Source organism: Magallana gigas, chromosome 7, assembly GCF_963853765.1.
Source record: "Magallana gigas chromosome 7, xbMagGiga1.1, whole genome shotgun sequence".
NCBI lineage: Eukaryota > Metazoa > Mollusca > Bivalvia > Ostreida > Ostreidae > Magallana > Magallana gigas.
The window spans coordinates 5075396-5093176 of NC_088859.1; the positions used below are offsets into that span (position 1 = coordinate 5075396).

At 33.1% G+C, this 17781-nt stretch overlaps 1 protein-coding gene across 1 annotated transcript; it reads left to right on the plus strand.

Moving 5' to 3' along the window:
* The first annotated feature begins 10548 nt into the window (after positions 1 to 10548).
* LOC136270290 (protein O-linked-mannose beta-1,2-N-acetylglucosaminyltransferase 1-like) lies at positions 10549 to 17781 on the plus strand. The gene is made up of 9 exons (XM_066067534.1): positions 10549 to 10608; positions 10782 to 10854; positions 11999 to 12127; positions 12381 to 12571; positions 13243 to 13351; positions 14135 to 14206; positions 14610 to 14651; positions 14774 to 14841; positions 15092 to 17781. The coding sequence occupies exons 2-9, from the start codon at positions 10807 to 10809 to the stop codon at positions 15159 to 15161; spliced, it is 729 nt and encodes a 242-aa protein (XP_065923606.1). The 5' UTR covers positions 10549 to 10608; positions 10782 to 10806; the 3' UTR covers positions 15162 to 17781.

A 17781-nucleotide genomic window follows, 5' to 3' on the forward strand; every position in this document is an offset into this window, starting at 1 on the left:
AGCATTTGTGATATGTTTTCAGACCTTCACATCAACATAATCTGTGTCTGTTAGGGTCAATCTAAGGTCATTGTATGAAGGTCACATGTCCTTCTACAATATTTACATCTCTCCAGAACTAAGTCTATTTTACTCTCATTACGGTATGTTTTTTGTGTTGTAAATTGTTGTTTCATACAATCAAAAAAAATAGGATTGGAACAAAACTGTTGAAACTTTTGTTTGAAATATATGTTTTATTAAGTTTACCAAGTTAACATTGCACAAACATATAGGTTTCGAAATGTGATTGTTGTCCACTGTGATATTCTCTGTTAACAGAATTTTCACTATTTAATACCTTTGTTAGTGTTACCATGGGGATTTTCATTCGACCAGTAATAAGGGCCAACTTTTCAATTTTCTATGCAAAAAAAGAAAAATTATTGCAACTTAGTGTATATTTAGCACTGATTTGTATTGAAGTAGTTTGCAAAAAAGGGCAAAAATAACCCTGTTTACAGTATTTCAAAAATGTAATGAAAGTTATATATAGATAATTAAAGTTAGGATGTACTGGTAATTAAAGTTTCTCTCATTTTGTTAATTAAATAAAATGCTTAACATGAATTTTAATTAACTATCCTCTTTTGTTAGAGATCTGGGCATTCAAAAGGAAAATTATACTGTATTATTTTATGAATGCTCTAGTCGATTGATTTTAGTATACTCATCAATGCTCGGCATCGGCACTGCTTTTACGTATTTTACACCTGCTTGTTTGTGCTTCATTTGAACTGCTATTGAAACAGGTTGTGATTAAATATTTCTATGCAATTGTTTTTTTATGGCTATTATTGTTTTTTAACGAAGTTGATATACAAGTAAATATACTTTCACTGTTATATATGTCTTTGGCTTTTTTATATAAAGATTTACATGTACTTATATTTTTGATCATTTTTTCTCTTTAAAAAAATGGTGTACTTCAGAAACTGTGCTATGAACACTGATGATAATTTTTTTTTAATCTGACTCAATATTGTCTTTTTTATCTACTGATATTGTAATTCTTGACGTTCTAGCTGTTTCGGACCCTAATAAACCTGATATTATGTGGGTCATGTCTATTACATTTGAAAGTTACGTTAAAAAGTTAATCATCCGCCATGTTTTGAAGTTTAACTGCAGTGACTCAACCTTTGTTACACACTGTGGATTGATTTGTGTTAATTAGTGCAATTTTTAGATGTAGTAGTTTGGTGCCATTTGGTGTGTTTGTATTCTTAAAAACAGCTAGGTTATGGCAGATTAAGTCTGGGCTGTGCTGAGATTTAAGTAATGAATGTAAAGATTCTGCTTGTGTGTAGGGGCTGGGGTAAAATTGAAGTAAAGTTAGGATAGCCCAGACTGGTCTTGCATCAAAATTAAGCTATTTCTGATATGATTGCTAACTACGCCGAACAAAATGTGGTGTACATTGTGTGCATGCATGTAATTTTATCTGTATAATATTTATTTTCTCATAAAAAAAACCATTCATTTTTTTTCAATGAAACAACTCTAGTCTTATAATAAAATAGATCTGAATTTACAATAATTTAGTAAATTCAATTTCTGGTTATTTTAATAAAATAGATATAAAAACAATTAGTGTTTTATTTTGTTGCTTATGATAAGAGTGTCTCAGCAATACCAGGAAATGTGTAAATGACGTCACCGTTTTGAGCTCAGTCAACCTCAGGTGAGCTAAAAAAGATATTAATAAAGGTAATCAATTTATTTTAAAACTTTATTTTTATTAAAATATGTTGGCAATTTTCATTTGATAAATATCATTAATGATTACACATGTTTTCGTTAAAGAAAAATAGCATTTTACCGTGCGTGATTTGCAGCGCTAGAGTTACCTTCCCATATTGATTTGGCGGGGGGAAAAATTATTTTTAGAAACTACTAACTCTTACCTATCAATCTAGTACATAGAATATTTACCTTACCAGGCATCAATTTTTGGTCAATTGTACATTGGATACCTTAATTGGCATAATAAAATTTGAATTTATGAGTAAAATCAATATATTATGCATAATTTCTAGAATAGAGGTGACCCAAAATGGCTACCCCAAAACAGAGGAACAAACCTCTTTAAAAGGAGAACAATGTTATTGTCCACAAACATTCTGGACAGCCGTTGTATATCGTTAACAGAGGTTTAAAAAAACCTTCAATTTATACCACTGTATGATGTGCAGTTAATGAATTTGAATGGGATATTATATTTACAACTTCTTTATTTAAACAATATTTTATTATGCAATATATAAAAAATAATGGATGGGATAGCAGGCATTGCCTATTTCAATCCTCTCCGACCTACAAGGTCAACCTCTGTACCAATGAAGGCTTATACATGGCTATTGCATTTGTCTTGATTTATTAAACAAAGTTCATTAAGCTACATGTACACTTATCACATATGCTTAGTTTGCTTTTTATTGAGTTTTTATGCAGGTTACACTTGTGTTTGAGTTGTATAATACAGATGTAAGTATATTTACCAAGCATTAGAAATTTGCATATATACATGTAATTATAATTCTACTGGTTTTCTTAGATGTTTACCAGTTTTTAACTCTGTCTCAGACATACTTCGTTAATTTGAAAATCTATTTTTTTTCAACATCTCTTTTTTTCTTTTTGTAGATAGCTTTTTTAGAAGCCATTGTGGTCCAAAATTCTTGTCCATTTTAAAATCAGTGAGTGACTTGAAGAAACATCTTTTTTAAGACTGATGATTGATAATATTTCACACGCTTTATACAGCACATGTTTTATATTAAATGATATAAGAAGCCACTACGGTATGTTGATATCCTCATCAGGGAAAAGAAAACTTTTCTATTATCAAGTTATGACTGAATACAAAATCTTGACTTCGCCATTAAAGTAAACTTGAATTGCATTCAATTTGTACTATTTTTGCACCAGTACTGGTAAGTACTGCATGATTTGTCATAATCATGTATCGGTATATTAAAAAAGAATATATACAAACTACTTCTAGTTCTTATTTTTCATAATTAGCCAATTTTGGAATATACACCTATGTTAGCTGAACAATGGCAATTGATAAATTCTGCGCATTCAAAGATTTTTTTTTTACAGTTGCTTAAGGAAGGAGTCTTTGACGCAACAATATATTTATTTATTTGATACATCTATAAAGAACCTTTTTTAATACAGTTGGCATGCATTTAATGATGATTATATTCTACATCAACTGAGACCAAATATTTTAAGCTCTAGAATAATACGTTTGCAGCCAAAACAATATTTCCTGTTTCTCTGAAAAAAGAAAATAAAATTCATTAAAAATAATTGAATGCTGATATCGGACTCTTTTTTGTGTAATCATATTAAAAAAAAGATTCTTTAACTATCCATCACATAAAATTTTGGTGTTTCAAGAAACCGTGATATGTGTTTTGAAGTAAAACAACCCAAACTTGCATATAAAAAAACTATTTTAGTTAACTTTATAGTTAGTTTTTCTTGGAATAAGAGTACCGTACTATGCTCGGTCCAAGATATTGATGTAACACATTTTCATAAATTATTTCAAATTCAAAAATTCCTTAGAATTCAAGCAGTGTTCATTCGATTCACTATGAAAAAATCCATTGGTTTCTCTATTGAAATGGGGCTTGTCAAATATCATACATAGCTAAAGATCAAAAATTCTACTGGAATTTTACATTTCAACTGACATGAAGATATGTGGACAAAAATGTTAAAAAAATTATACAAGGTGTTCCTATTGACTTCCAAATGATTAAATTGTCTACATTTCCCAATATTATTCCCATGAGATTTTTGTTTTTGTTAATGTGAATTTCTTTGAAAATAGATGAGGTGTCAATGAAGAAATCTTGATTTTTTCCCTTTCACCAATTTCATTTGTATTTCTCTGACTAGCTGTAGAATTGCATCTTCATAGGAAATTTGGGTTGATAGATCATCATCCTGAATATAATTCCCGTTGATCTATTCTTTTACAGCAATGTGCATATTTGTTAAAAATCAGGAAAAGTGACAGAAATACATGTAATAACTTGGGACTGACTTTAAATGACTGGATCAATGACTCATCTTTTGTTTAAGATTGCATGTAAACTGTATATAAAGCATTATAAAAATTGGACATTTAAAAATGGATGATATATATCATCTACTTGTGTACTTAATTTTTTCCTTCAACCATCCAACCAATCATTTGTTGTTATCAGTGATATCTGTAGGTCTTGTTCTGTCAGGCCAGACTTCTTATTTCACTATTCATTGATTTTATATGTGGTAACTTTTTGACAATTAACACATTAATGTACCTTGGGATTTAATATGATTTTAGCTATACACATTCTAGACGGATTTCTTAATTTTAAATTTCTGTGGCCCTCTCTTCATTCATCTATGTCTCTCTCTTTTAAGCAAACTTCTTTTGACAAATAATTAAAAGAAATTAATTTTAAATCAACAATCAAACATGTAAACTTATAAAAGACAATAAAACACACAGCTGAAACAAAATGAAAGTACAATAAAATAAAATTCCTGCAGCTAAAAATAGCATAAAATTTCCACAGGTGTAAAGTTCGCCTCTTAAAATGGAGTCTTTCCAAGTGGAAATGTAAGTTCATTCAACTATTCTTTTATTTTTCATTTTAAACGCAAGCACTACATTATTGGTACATTTTCTATCTGAAGGTATGAAAAATATTATTTACAAATTGACATTTGTTCAAAACAATAAACACATCTAATTCTAACAGGTGTGAGGGAATGCAGCATATGTCAGAGTCAGTGTTTGTGGGACTGTGCCAAATTATAGGGACCTCACAACAGGTCGGCATTAGGAGGGAGAAAGAGGACATAATTGAGATGGTGGAGAGACGAGTGACAACAAATGAAGGGATCATATGGATATTGAGTGGAAGCACAAGAGAAGGGTTCAGACTGGAGGGATCAGATATTGACTTAATGCTATGGCCAAACAACCACCGAGTGATCATGAACATGTCTCAGTCTAAGTATTACAACACAGCCAATACAACCTTGATTCTCTCTGACAGTTCTGAGAGTCCACCAGGATTCACTTTACTTCAGTTACTGACACCAGCAAGGTTCAGAGAAGTCCAATCATCAGGTGTCATAATGAATGACAGAGTCTATATATCTAGTTCTATATACAGACAGTTAACTTGTTCAGTAGCAATGGCTAATTCTACAGTACATGGACCTTGTGGTAGTGGTGTTATAGGAACAGTAGAAATAGGAAGGAGAGAATATGACACTGCCTTCTTTTTGTTTGTGACTTTTGGCCTTTGTCTGCCTCCGCATGGATAGACAGATGTCACTCATGGCCTGATCCTGAAGTTGTCACTGACATTGTCAGAAATGGATGCCACTTTGTAGCAATAGGACACCCATTTGGACCCCATGAATATGAAGAATGGAGAATTTCTTTTTCACGAGCAGAGTATAAATGTATATCAACAATGAACCACAGTCAGTTTTTGACTTACGGATTGTTAAAGCTGTTCCTAAAAGACGTTATAAATCAGCAATCAGAAGAAACCAATAAACTGTTGTGTTCCTATCACATGAAGACAACTATTTTCTGGGCGATTCAACAAAACACACTACCTCACTGGTGTCCACAAAATCTCCTGGTCGGTTTCTGGGTCTGCTTCAAACTTCTCCTTAAATGGGTGTATGAGGGAGTTTGTCCAAACTTTTTCATCCCACAAAACAACCTGTTTCTGACAAAGGTCCATGGCTCAGCACAAAACAGATTGTTCCTACAGTTACATGAATTGTACAAGAAAGGTCTGGCCTGTCTGTTACAGAGTTCCTCTATCAGGTCCTACATCATTGATGTCCTGTACAATCCTAGAGCTTTTGTTTGTACAGATGAGAGTTTAATTATGTCTGAAGTTGACTATGATATAGAACTTTTCAACACAATTGGTAGTTTTACTAATGTAGGATCAGGTAAACACCAATGTATAAAAGCCATACACACAATAGAGGAGTGGATAGATTCACATCTTACACACTGTCAAGTTGTCACGTTACAGACACTTACAGCCTCTATCCTTCAGATCACAGCTTTTATATTACACAACATGTACACTAATACAGGTGTTAACAAACAGATGTATATTGCAGACAAACTGTCCTGTCACATGCTGAAATTAGCAGCCAGGATTGGGTGTGTTTCTGACATGTTGTACATTGCCATGTATTATTACAAAACACTCAGATACAGGGAAGCTTTATCTGTTATAGAGATGACAAAGGTCAAGTTAGCACAGCCATATCTGATATATAGGAGACATGTAGAACGAGAGAGGTATACTGAGGCTGTAGGGGGACAGTCCTTGTCTACAAAGATGAGACAGGCTGTAGCATGGGATATCCCACTTGACAACACAATCTGTTATATCAGTGAACTAATACCAGAACAACAGTCTGCTCTACAGAACAGAATGCCTACATTATATATCCCAGTGTTTGTAATGTTACACTTCCTAGAGTTCTTGTGTTACAGACACATTGATACAACATTATCACAAGCAGCTCTAGATGAGCTACAGGTCCTAGTCCACCATGATCAGGGACTGTATGTACCTGTTCGTTACAGAGACATCTCTTGGGAGATCCTGGGGATCTGTCAGCAGATCACAGGGAACCTCCAGGATTCTCTATACTCATACCAACAGTCACTCACACAATATCCATTCAACAAAATACAAACTGCTACACAGAGGAGAATTCATGATATAATTCAGTCAACACCATACCAGTAATGAAATTATAGCCATTAACAAAACAAACTTTGTACTAAGACATTCCAAGTCAGTCATCCTATATTCATAATACCTTAGATTTAAGCGTTCAATGAAAATATATTATTTTATGTATAATTCAATGTTTATTTGTATTATATATCTTTATATTGTTGCTTTATAGCCATTATATACATATATGTTCTTTGTCAGGAATATGAATATATATAAAAATTATATTTTCATCAACCGAGTATGATTCCCTTTATTTCTTACGGAAACTTATTGTAATTCATAGCTCTGTAGAAACTGACAGGGCTGAAATCTACACACCTGTTTTTTGATTGATGGAAACATACAGTGACCTCCTAAGAAAAATCACAGACTGTATGAAATAATCATGATGATGTCAAACCCAAATAATTCCTGTAGGAGATGATTTGGCTGTTTCTTTAAGCTAATGTACTGATGTACATTAACAGTAATTAAGTTAATTTTACATACCTTTTACAATAAATTTATAAATTTGTTGAAAGAAAAGGAAATATATATATATATATATATATATATATATATATATATATATATATATATATATATATATATATATATATATATATTGTGTGTGTTTGTGAAGATAGCAATCATTGCATAAAAAATTTACATAACCCATAATGTGGATTATGTATTTTTTGTGCAATGTTGCCACCTTCATATCCTGGTAAAAGTTTTCGGAGCTGGCGCCCTTTGAATAATGATGCATCTAGTGATACTGATGCACTCCACAGGTTTAAATGCTGAATCTGAGCCATAGGTTTTAGATGCTGAAGGAGTTTAAGTTTTTTGGAGTATATAGGCCACATGTTTTTTTAAATGATATTACTTGGGCTCATGTTTTGGAAATTATGCTAATACAATCTTTGGATTTCCTTAGGGTGTGTAATATCAACTTATGCTCTGCCTCTATCTCTCTGATACCGAGCAATTCGAGGACATGTGCCATCACGTCATCCTATGACTCCACTTTTGTTTGTAACTGAAATTACTGTTTCTTTTACTTGCTTTGATTGGTTAAAGCTATACACGCTATAATTTGCGTCAATTTTGAATGACAGTGAAAATGCATGTGTTTGTCTATTTATAAAAGTTATCCTTAATCTGTAAATTACAAGGGTGAATTCCATCTCGTTACAAAGATATTGATTTTTAATTGTTTATTTTCCTGCCAGGAAAATATACCTTTTCATGAATATTGATGAAGGAAGAGCAAACCGACCTCATTGCGCATGTCCGCGGAGAACTTGGTGGTCGTTATTGTTTGCCTAATTAAATATCCAACTTGATTTTTGATATGCTTAACAGTTGTTAATTTGAAATACATACATGTATAATGAGTAAAATACGCTTGCCATTCACGATACCCTTACTTCTGCATTAACACTTATAGGATCTATAAATAGCACATATGGGAAAAACACAGGTCTACGTCATTTTTTTAAAGGAAGTATTCATATCTACTCACAGGCTTGTATTTTTTTCTTTTGTTTGTACTCGTATATCGGACAAATTTATGCTTTACTGAAAATATCCTTTCCTTTGTGAAACTATCACAATTATGAAGATGTTGACCCTTCACCAGTTTTGGTATGATAGGCTAAATTTAGCTGTCGATATCACGTGATAGATTGATATTCACGAGGAGGCATTACTTTCCTGGCAGGAAAATAAATATTTTTTATTGTTTAATATTTGATATATTTGTTACGTGATCGAATTGAGCATTATAATTAACAGAATAAAGGTAACTTTTATTAGTAATCAAACACATACATTTTCCCCTTTATTCAAAATTGACGCAAATTATAGCGTGTATAGCTTTAAGATAACTCATGAATATTCTTAAATTAAAGTTCACTAGGAGGGAACCTCAAGCAGTATTTCCTCAGATTCTTGTTTTGTGATAGTAGAAAAACAAGGAGCAGATTGAGGATCTGATTTTAATCAGATTGATGTTCGTCACCCATTTTTCCCAATTGAGGCATTATAAAGAATAATTATACACAATGTTACATGCTTTTTCAAGCCAGCGCTTCTGCCAATTCCTACCTTGTGTGTTGTCAGGTCTTAAGTGAGTTTGGTATAAAAAGTTGAAAAAACTTATACACATATATTTCCATATATGCAAAGAACACATTTTTGGTAATATATAAAATTGTGTTTAAAATAAATTGCAGAGTCCAACGAACTCTATTACAAATTGGTGTGGGCCAAGATACATTTTATCTGTTATATGATATATATTTTTAATGTATATCAAAGTATCAAGCCAGCAAACATTCTAAATTTTCTCAAATCTTTTAATTTGAGAACAGTTAGAGGTGGACAATCTGAAGAATGTGGCAATAACTGTGATAGCAAGCAAAGGTCCGCAGTACCTTTACAGGTAAGGTACTGTAAATGATGCAGTACTTTGTCTGTCTGTCTGCCCATCCATCCGTCCATCCATCCGTCTGTCTGTCCATCTGTCTGTCTTATGTGATAACCAACAACCATCTTCAGTATCTCAATAGGTAAGATATAAGTCCCCAGAATCTCTATAGGTGAGTCCATTTACAGTATCTCTTCAGGTGAGTTAAAAGTCTATAGTATCTCTATATGTGAGTTATAAATCCACAGTGTCTCTATGGATGAGTAATACTTTTGTCCCAGTGTCTCTATGGATGAGTTAGAAGTCCACAGTATCTCTATAGATGAGATTAAAGACTACAGTATCTCTACACGTGAGTAACATTAAGTCACCAGTATCTCTATTGGTGAATTCTAAGTCCTAAATTTAAACCACCTTTAACTGTCTCACCCTAGTGCCTTGTATACTTGTACTTTAAGGGAGTGTTCCTAACCCTGATACCTTTAACTCCTCCACAGGATTTAATGCTTCTGTAGTCATGGCTGTCCACCTATCATTATGTTTCTTTTCATTGACCATTGAAGTGATATAATGAGCATTGATATTATCTTCGTTTTATATCATATTTGTTTGCTGTGTGATATACTGCTGTTATTGTACATTCCCAGGATGCTGGTCAGACTGTTAGGTACGTCAGGAGTCCGAGCCGACATGATCACGGTGTTCATCGATGGATTCTTCCAGGTCTGTACATCCCTAAAAATTGTTGTTACAATAGACTGCATAACACACACAGTTAACACTATGTTTACTGACAAGCTTATGGGAATATAATTGTGTGTGTAATTTTCCTGTGTCAGGAGCCCCTGGAGGTGACCAGACTGCTCGGATTGAGGGGGATACAGCACACATCCCAGGGGAAGAAGAACGCCAGCACTACAAGGCCAGCCTTACTGCCACCTTTGACCTTCACCCAGTAAGTCCTTGACTTTCTATTTTCTACTTTATACCATGGTTTTTAGAAATATGTACATTTATGTTGTAGATTCAACTTTTGTATCAAGGAGAAACTCTTTTTTCAAACAATCCTATATGATCATCAGTGATTGTGTGTAAAATGGTTTAGGGGTCACAGCCACAATACATAGGTACTCTTTGGATACCCCGGCTTCCTCCCTTATTGTTGACTCTTTTGTGTCAACATTCATGCTTACAAAGGATAGTTATATAAATTGTTTAAGTTTGTTTATCAATGTTGCAAAAATAAGTTTAGTTTAAATGGAAATACATGTAATTTCAAATTTCTCTCCAGGAGGCTTTGTATACCGTTGTCATTGAGGAAGATCTAGATGTGTCACCAGACTTTTTCAAGTAGGTCAATTATGTCTGCTATGAACTGTAAAGCCAGTTATATTTATTTCAGAGGAACAAAGAAAAGTAAAACTCTGTCTTTTAATGTTGATGCTATATTCATGTAAATGTCATCAAATATGTACAAATGTAATTCATCCCTCCGTAAACTACCAGTGTTCTGCTTGTTTCAGTTACTTTAGTCAGACCCTGCACCTGATGGAGAAGGACAGCAGTTTGTACTGTATCTCTGCTTGGAACGACCAGGTAAATAAAACTGAAAACATTCCAACATCAGTTTATGCTGTGTGACCAAGTGAGTAAACTGAACACATCCCAACATCAGTTGATGTTGTTTGAGCAGGTAAGTAAGCCGAACACATTCCAACATCAGTTGATGGTGTTTGAGAAGGTAAGTAAACCGAACACATTCCAACATCAGTTTATGGTGGTTGAGCAGGTAAGTAAACCGAACACATTCCAACATCAGTTTATGGTGGTTGAGCAGGTAAGTAAAACTGAACACATTCCAACATCAGTTTATGGTGGTTGAGCAGGTAAGTAAAACTGAACACATTCCAACATCAGTTTATGGTGGTTGAGCAGGTAAGTAAAACTGAACACATTCCAACATCAGTTTATGGTGGTTGAGCAGGTAAGTAAAACTGAACACATTCCAACATCAGTTTATGGTGGTTGAGCAGGTAAGTAAAACTGAACACATTCCAACATCAGTTTATGGTGGTTGAGCAGGTGAGTAAGACCGAAAACATTCCAACATCAGTCTATGGTGGTTGAGCAGGTAAGTAAAACTGAACACATTCCAACATCAGTTTATGGTGGTTGAGCAGGTAAGTAAAACTGAACACATTCCAACATCAGTTTATGGTGGTTGAGCAGGTGAGTAAGACCGAAAACATTCCAACATCAGTCTATGGTGGTTGAGCAGGTAAATAAACTGAATGCATCCCATCATCAGTCTATGCTGTGTGACCAGGTAAGTACACTGAACGCATTCCAACATCAGTTTATGGTGTATCTTTGCTTGGAATGACCAGTTGACTAAACTGGATGAAATGATAATTTCACGGTTGTTATTAGAATCAAATTTTCTTATTAAAAATTTAATTGATAATAGCTGATAAAAAATAACTATCCTATTATGTATATTTATAAAGGTCACATCATTGTTGGTAATGTTGACCTATTTGTTTTGGTTAACAAGAGATTCCCACTTAAGTAAAGACTGTCAACATAACATTTTTCACCTCAAAAAAGTATCAGCCTCATTCTGTGCTTCAACCCCAATTTACTTCTTTAAAGACATGAACCTTTTTATATGCTCAAGGTCAAATTTTTGTATCCTTAAGGTCAAATTTTTGTTAAGATTTGGCCTGGTTCCTTGTTTTAGGGTTACTCCCACTCATGTAAGGACCCACGTAAGCTGTACCGGGTGGAGACCATGCCGGGGCTGGGCTGGCTGCTGAAGAAGAAACTCTTTAAGGACGAACTGGAGAAACAGTGGCCTTCTTCTGACAAAGTAAGGACAAACTGATTTTTAACAGACAAATTATCTTTCATAAGTTTAAGCCCTAACCCTTATCAAAACTATGCTAAAAACTTATTTTTACTTAAATTTCATTTTCCTTTATTAAATCTAAAATACTGTTTGATATTTCACAATGATATGATGTCAGTCTTGACGTAGTTTTACTTTTACTTCCTTTTACCTTGTAATTAGTCATGTGATGACTTACCTTTAATTAACACCTGTGTGTTTCTGTGATTGACAGCAGTGGTACTGGGACATGTGGATGCGTCTCCCCACGGTCAGGAAGAACCGGGAGTGTATCATTCCGGACGTCTCCCGCACCTATCACTTTGGATCTAAAGGACTCAACATGAATCCGTACTTGCAGGAAGTCTACTTCAAAAAACACTCCATTGTTAACGAATCTAACGTCGCTCTGAAGGACCTAGACAGGTGAAACTGAGCTTCTTCCTTTGTAATGTAAACTCCTCCATGAATTGATATAGACTTAATATTTACATTTTTCAGTGTGTTTGTCTTATATACCAATATAAGTACATATAATAAGGAATCATTCTTTGAATATTATGAGGTGATAATTATCTCCTCATAATACTTAAAGAATGATTCCTTACTGTAGATTCTAAATTAAACGCGAGGAAATAATAGGCATATCCACGTAAAATCGCAAGAAGCATCCTTCGCAGATTTAAAAATCTCGCCATTATTTTCTGAGAGTTGAAAACTATCTGAAATAAGGAGAAAAATACAACGTTCGCGATTTTATATTCTCGCATTTTGATACAAACCAGCAGGATCGCAGACTTAAGTACTCGCGTATTATAAGGAATTTACAGTATTCCTTTAGTAAAATCAATACCTTTGTAAGTTTTTATATATAAGTCACCTGTGTTTAATTTTATTTTTGGTCATAAACTTACATCTGTCTTTATAGATTCATAAATTTTCTATTTTAAAACTAAAAACATTTATGTGTTTTAATGTACATGTATATGTTATATTCCGTATTACAAATGACAGATGAACAAATGCATAAATAACTCATTTGTATAATAATCTTGATGCAAATTTGAATATAAAAATGTAATCTGAATATTTTCCAGGATTACAGCTGACAAATACGAGGTGATGATAAATGAGATCCTGAAGTCAGGGGTAGTAGTGGACCACAGCAATGACCCGTGTGATAGCGGGCTGGTCCCCGACAACAAGGTACATATGGTACATTATATATCTATATATACAGTACATATAGTACATTATATGTATAACTATAGTACATATAGTACATTATATATATAACTATAATATAATAGTACATTATATATATATACAGTACATATAGTACATTATATATATAACTATAGTACATATAGTACATTATATATATAACTATAGTACATATAGTACATTATATATATAACCATAGTACATATAGTACATTATATATATAACTATAGTACATATAGTACATTATATATATATAACTATAGTACATATACATGATCACAGCAAGGATCCGTGTGATAGCGGGCCTGTCCCTGACAACAAGGTATTTACATGAAGTAAACATATACATTACTCTAGTACCTGTCCATGAGTGCAGTACGTTGTATTTTGTTTATTGTTCATTTTAAGGACTTTTTATAGTTGAATGATAATTCTGAACTATTTACTTTCTAAAATTATAAGTACTCATAGTATAAATCAGCTGGCACTGAGGCTTTGATGATTGGATAACATCATACAATGAGACACAGGAGCCAAGCCCGTTTTAACATTGATTTCAATGTAACCATAGTTACATTGAAATTAATGTTAAAACGGGCTTTGTCCCTGTGCAATGAGAAGGTATGTGATGCACATCAATGACCTCTTAATCTCACCAAAATAAATGCTGGTGGACAGTTCATTGTTTTTGGTTTTTTGGTGTAGATCATTATTCAATTATCTAAAGACTGTACTCATTTTTAAACATATTTATATTTTGTCTAGGATACTGTACATGTCATGTACATACAAATGCCACATCCCACAGATTTTACCACCTGGAAACAGCTCGCCAAGGTGAGAGAGAGAGAGAGAGAGAGAGAGAGAGAGAGAGAGAGAGAGAGAGAGAGAGATTTGTGGAATTGTTATTATATATGGTTGCCTGATATTCATGAGTTTATAAGGTACACCTGCCTATGAATTTTAATCATTAACAAATTATGAGACTTGATCTTTGTATCCATTATAAAAAAAATGGAAATCCACAAATTTGTTTAATTTATTTTTAAGCATTAATTCAAAATATTATAGATTTAGATATACCGGTAGATTGAATAAAGAATGAGTACTGTAACTTTATTATGTTACAGTACATACATGTATGTAAGATCAATAAACACAAATTGTTAAGATTTCTCTAACAGTGTTATTCTGTGTGATCACTCATTTAAACTACATGAATTTTCTGTTTCTATGTTAGTGCTACCATTTGTGGGATCTAGATGTGCGAGGATTTCACAAGGTATGACTTCTTACTAAAAGCAGATACAGATAAAGTTATTTATTGTATTATATATTACTTTTATGACTATTGAAGCATCAACCAGTCCTTGAGAATATAAGTTTGGCGTTTGCTGATTTCAGAGTATGTGGAGACTATACCTGAATGGGACACCTGTAATATTAGTGGGGGTACCTGCCTCCCCCTACCAGTAAGTCTCTCTCTCTCTCTCTCTCTCTCTCTCTCTCTCTCTCTCTCTCTCTCTCTCTCTCTCTCTCTCTCTCTCTCTGATCTTATTAATAAGATTTTAGCAGTTAAAATGCCATTCTTGTTATGCAGTCATGTATTTTCATCCAACTCTGCAGATTTTTTTAATTGTTTCTTAATAACTGAAAGTCAAAGCAAAGACCAATAAATTTTCATGTAGTTTTTGGCATACATTTAGTTATTTATTTACACAGCTCGCATAAACCAGACAGTGTGAAGCCATTTGTACTGGAGGAACCATCAAAGAAAGCCAAGGCCCAGTAGTGGAATGACCCCTGGCCCCAGTAAAGGGCTGTTTCCTCCCCTCAATCCATCGCCAGGGTAGATCTGGCTCTGACCACTTGTAAACTTAGGAATTTGACTCGGCTTTTCCTCCTCTTGGACCAGGATCTAGACACAATTTACAATAAACAGGGTAACAGGAGTGAACCCTGTAAGGAACTGTTGTGTGCAATATTATCATCTTGTTGGATTAAACAACATCTTTATTGTTATGATAAACCAATGTATGTTTTAAGTACACTGGTGTGTATTGTTAGCTTTAAGATGTGGATATACTGCACACATGTCAAGAATAAAAAATAATACTCTTGAGTTTTTGATAAGTACATGTTATTATTATTTTTGATACATGTACAACGTAGCTGTACTGTAGCAGAAATAGTCTCCTTCTGATTGTCCTATATCCCTGGGTGATTTACATGTAAAAGACAAAAGTTGTACAGAATGTTTATTTTCCTGTACAACTGCAATGAAAAACTAATTCCATGAATAAGGTCCAAGTAAAAGATTTATAAGCTGCACATAGCGTTTGATGGTGCAAAGTTTTCTCTTTATTCTGTTTGTTTTTTTTCATCTAATCAATGAAGAATATTTTTAATGCCAATGTTTTTCCTAATGACCAACCATAAATATATCTTGTTCCGATTAGAGTCAGTGCTCACCGCCTACCAGCTGTAGGGATACTTGTTATCTTAACATCTCCTAACGAACCTAGCATTTACAGTAACCTGCTTTTTCATTGTGTGGTATGTTTACCCTGCTCAAAGTTTGATTGGTGATATCTAGTGATTAAAAACCGGCCTTTAGGCCTTCAGCTGAAATTCTAGTAATACGTACACTCAAAAAATTCATTACATTATTATAAATTGTTTATTTAAAACTGCATTATTCTAGTACTGAATGAACAAAAAACCGTTCTGTGTTCAAGGAACATCATATCAATGATTTCTTATGAGAGATTGTTGTAATGTATATGAATGTATTTTTATATATCAAATGCCAAATTCCAAAAAACAAAGGACATTTAAACAATCTTAAGATATGCCATATCCTTTTCAGATAAATTTTTTTTGTTGACAGACATTTAAACATTCCTTGATGTTGTTTTAAGGATCTGTGATATGTTTTCAGACTTTCACATCAACATAATCTGTGTCTATTAGGGTCAATCTAAGGTCATTGTATGAAGGTCACATGTCCCTCTACAATATTTACATCTCTCCAGAACTAAGTCTATTTTACTCTCATTACGGTATGTTTTTTGTGTTGTAAATTGTTGTTTCATACAATAAAAAAAATAGGATTGAAACAAAGCTGTTGAAACTTTTGTTGAAAATATATGTTTTATTAAGTTTACCAAGTTAACATTGCACAAACATATAGGTTTTGAAATGTGATAGTTGTCCACTGTGATATTCTCTGTTAACAGAATTTTCACTATTTAATACCGTTGTTAGTGTTACCATGGCGATTTTCATTCGACCAGTAATAAGGGCCAACTTTCCAATTTTCTATGCAAAAAAAGAAAAATTATTGCAACTTAGTGTATATTTAGGACTGATTTGTATTGAAGTAGTTTGCAAAAAAGGGCAAAAATAACCCTGTTTACAGTATTTCAAAAAGGTAATGAAAGTTAGATATAGATGATTAAAGTAAGGATGTACTGGTAATTAAAATTTCTCTAATTTTGTTAATTAAATAAAATGCTTAACATGAATTTTAATTCACTATCCTCTTTTGTTAGAGTTCTGGGCATTCAAAAGGAAAATTATACTGTATTTTTTATGAATGCTCTAGTCGATTAATTTTAGTATACTCATTAATGCTCGGCATCGGCACTGCTTTTACGTCTTTTACACCTGCTTGTTTGTGCTTCATTTGAACTGCTATTGAAACAGGTTGTGATTCAATATTTCTATGCAATTGTTTTTTTGTATGGCTATAATTGTTTTTTAATGAAGTTGATATACAAGTAAATATACTTTCACTGTTGTATATGTCTTTGGCTTTTTTATTTAAAGATTTACATGTACTTATATTTTTGATCAGTTTTTCTCTTTTAAAAAAATGGTGTACTTCAGAAACTGTGCTATGAACACTGATGATAATTTATTTTAATCTGACTCAAGATTGTCTTTTTTCATCTACTGATATTGTAATTCTTGACGTTCTAGCGGTTTCGGACCCTTAAAAACCTGATATTATGTGAATCATGTCTATTACATTGTACATTTGAAAATTAAGTTCAGAGGTTAATTATCTGCCATGTTTTGAAGTTTAACTGCAGTGACTCAACCTTTGTTACACACTGTGGATTGATTTGTGTTAATTTTAGATGTAGTAGTTTGGTGCCATTTGGTGTATTTATACTCTTAAAAAACAGCTAGGTTATGGCAGGTTAAGTCTGGGCTGTGCTGAGATCAAAGTAATGAATGTAAAGATCCTGCTTGTGTTTAGGGGGTGGGGTAAAAGTAGAGTAAAGCAAGGATACCCAAACTGATCTTGCATAAAATTTCAGCTATTTCTGATATGATTGCTAACTACGCCAAACAAAATGTGGTGTACATTGTGTGCATTCATGTAATTTTATCTGTATAATATT

What these genes read in the sequence shown, in the direction of transcription:
- LOC136270290 (XM_066067534.1), top strand. Translation starts at nt 10,807, where the DNA reads ATGGAGAAGGACAGCAGTTTGTACTGTATCTCTGCTTGGAACGACCAG. An exon ending in TCTCTGCTTGGAACGACCAG is followed by an intron (nt 10,855 to 11,998) that starts GTAAATAAAACT and finishes TCCTTGTTTTAG; the next exon opens with GGTTACTCCCACTCATGTAA. An exon ending in GGCTGGTCCCCGACAACAAG is followed by an intron (nt 13,352 to 14,134) that starts GTACATATGGTA and finishes TATTTTGTCTAG; the next exon opens with GATACTGTACATGTCATGTA.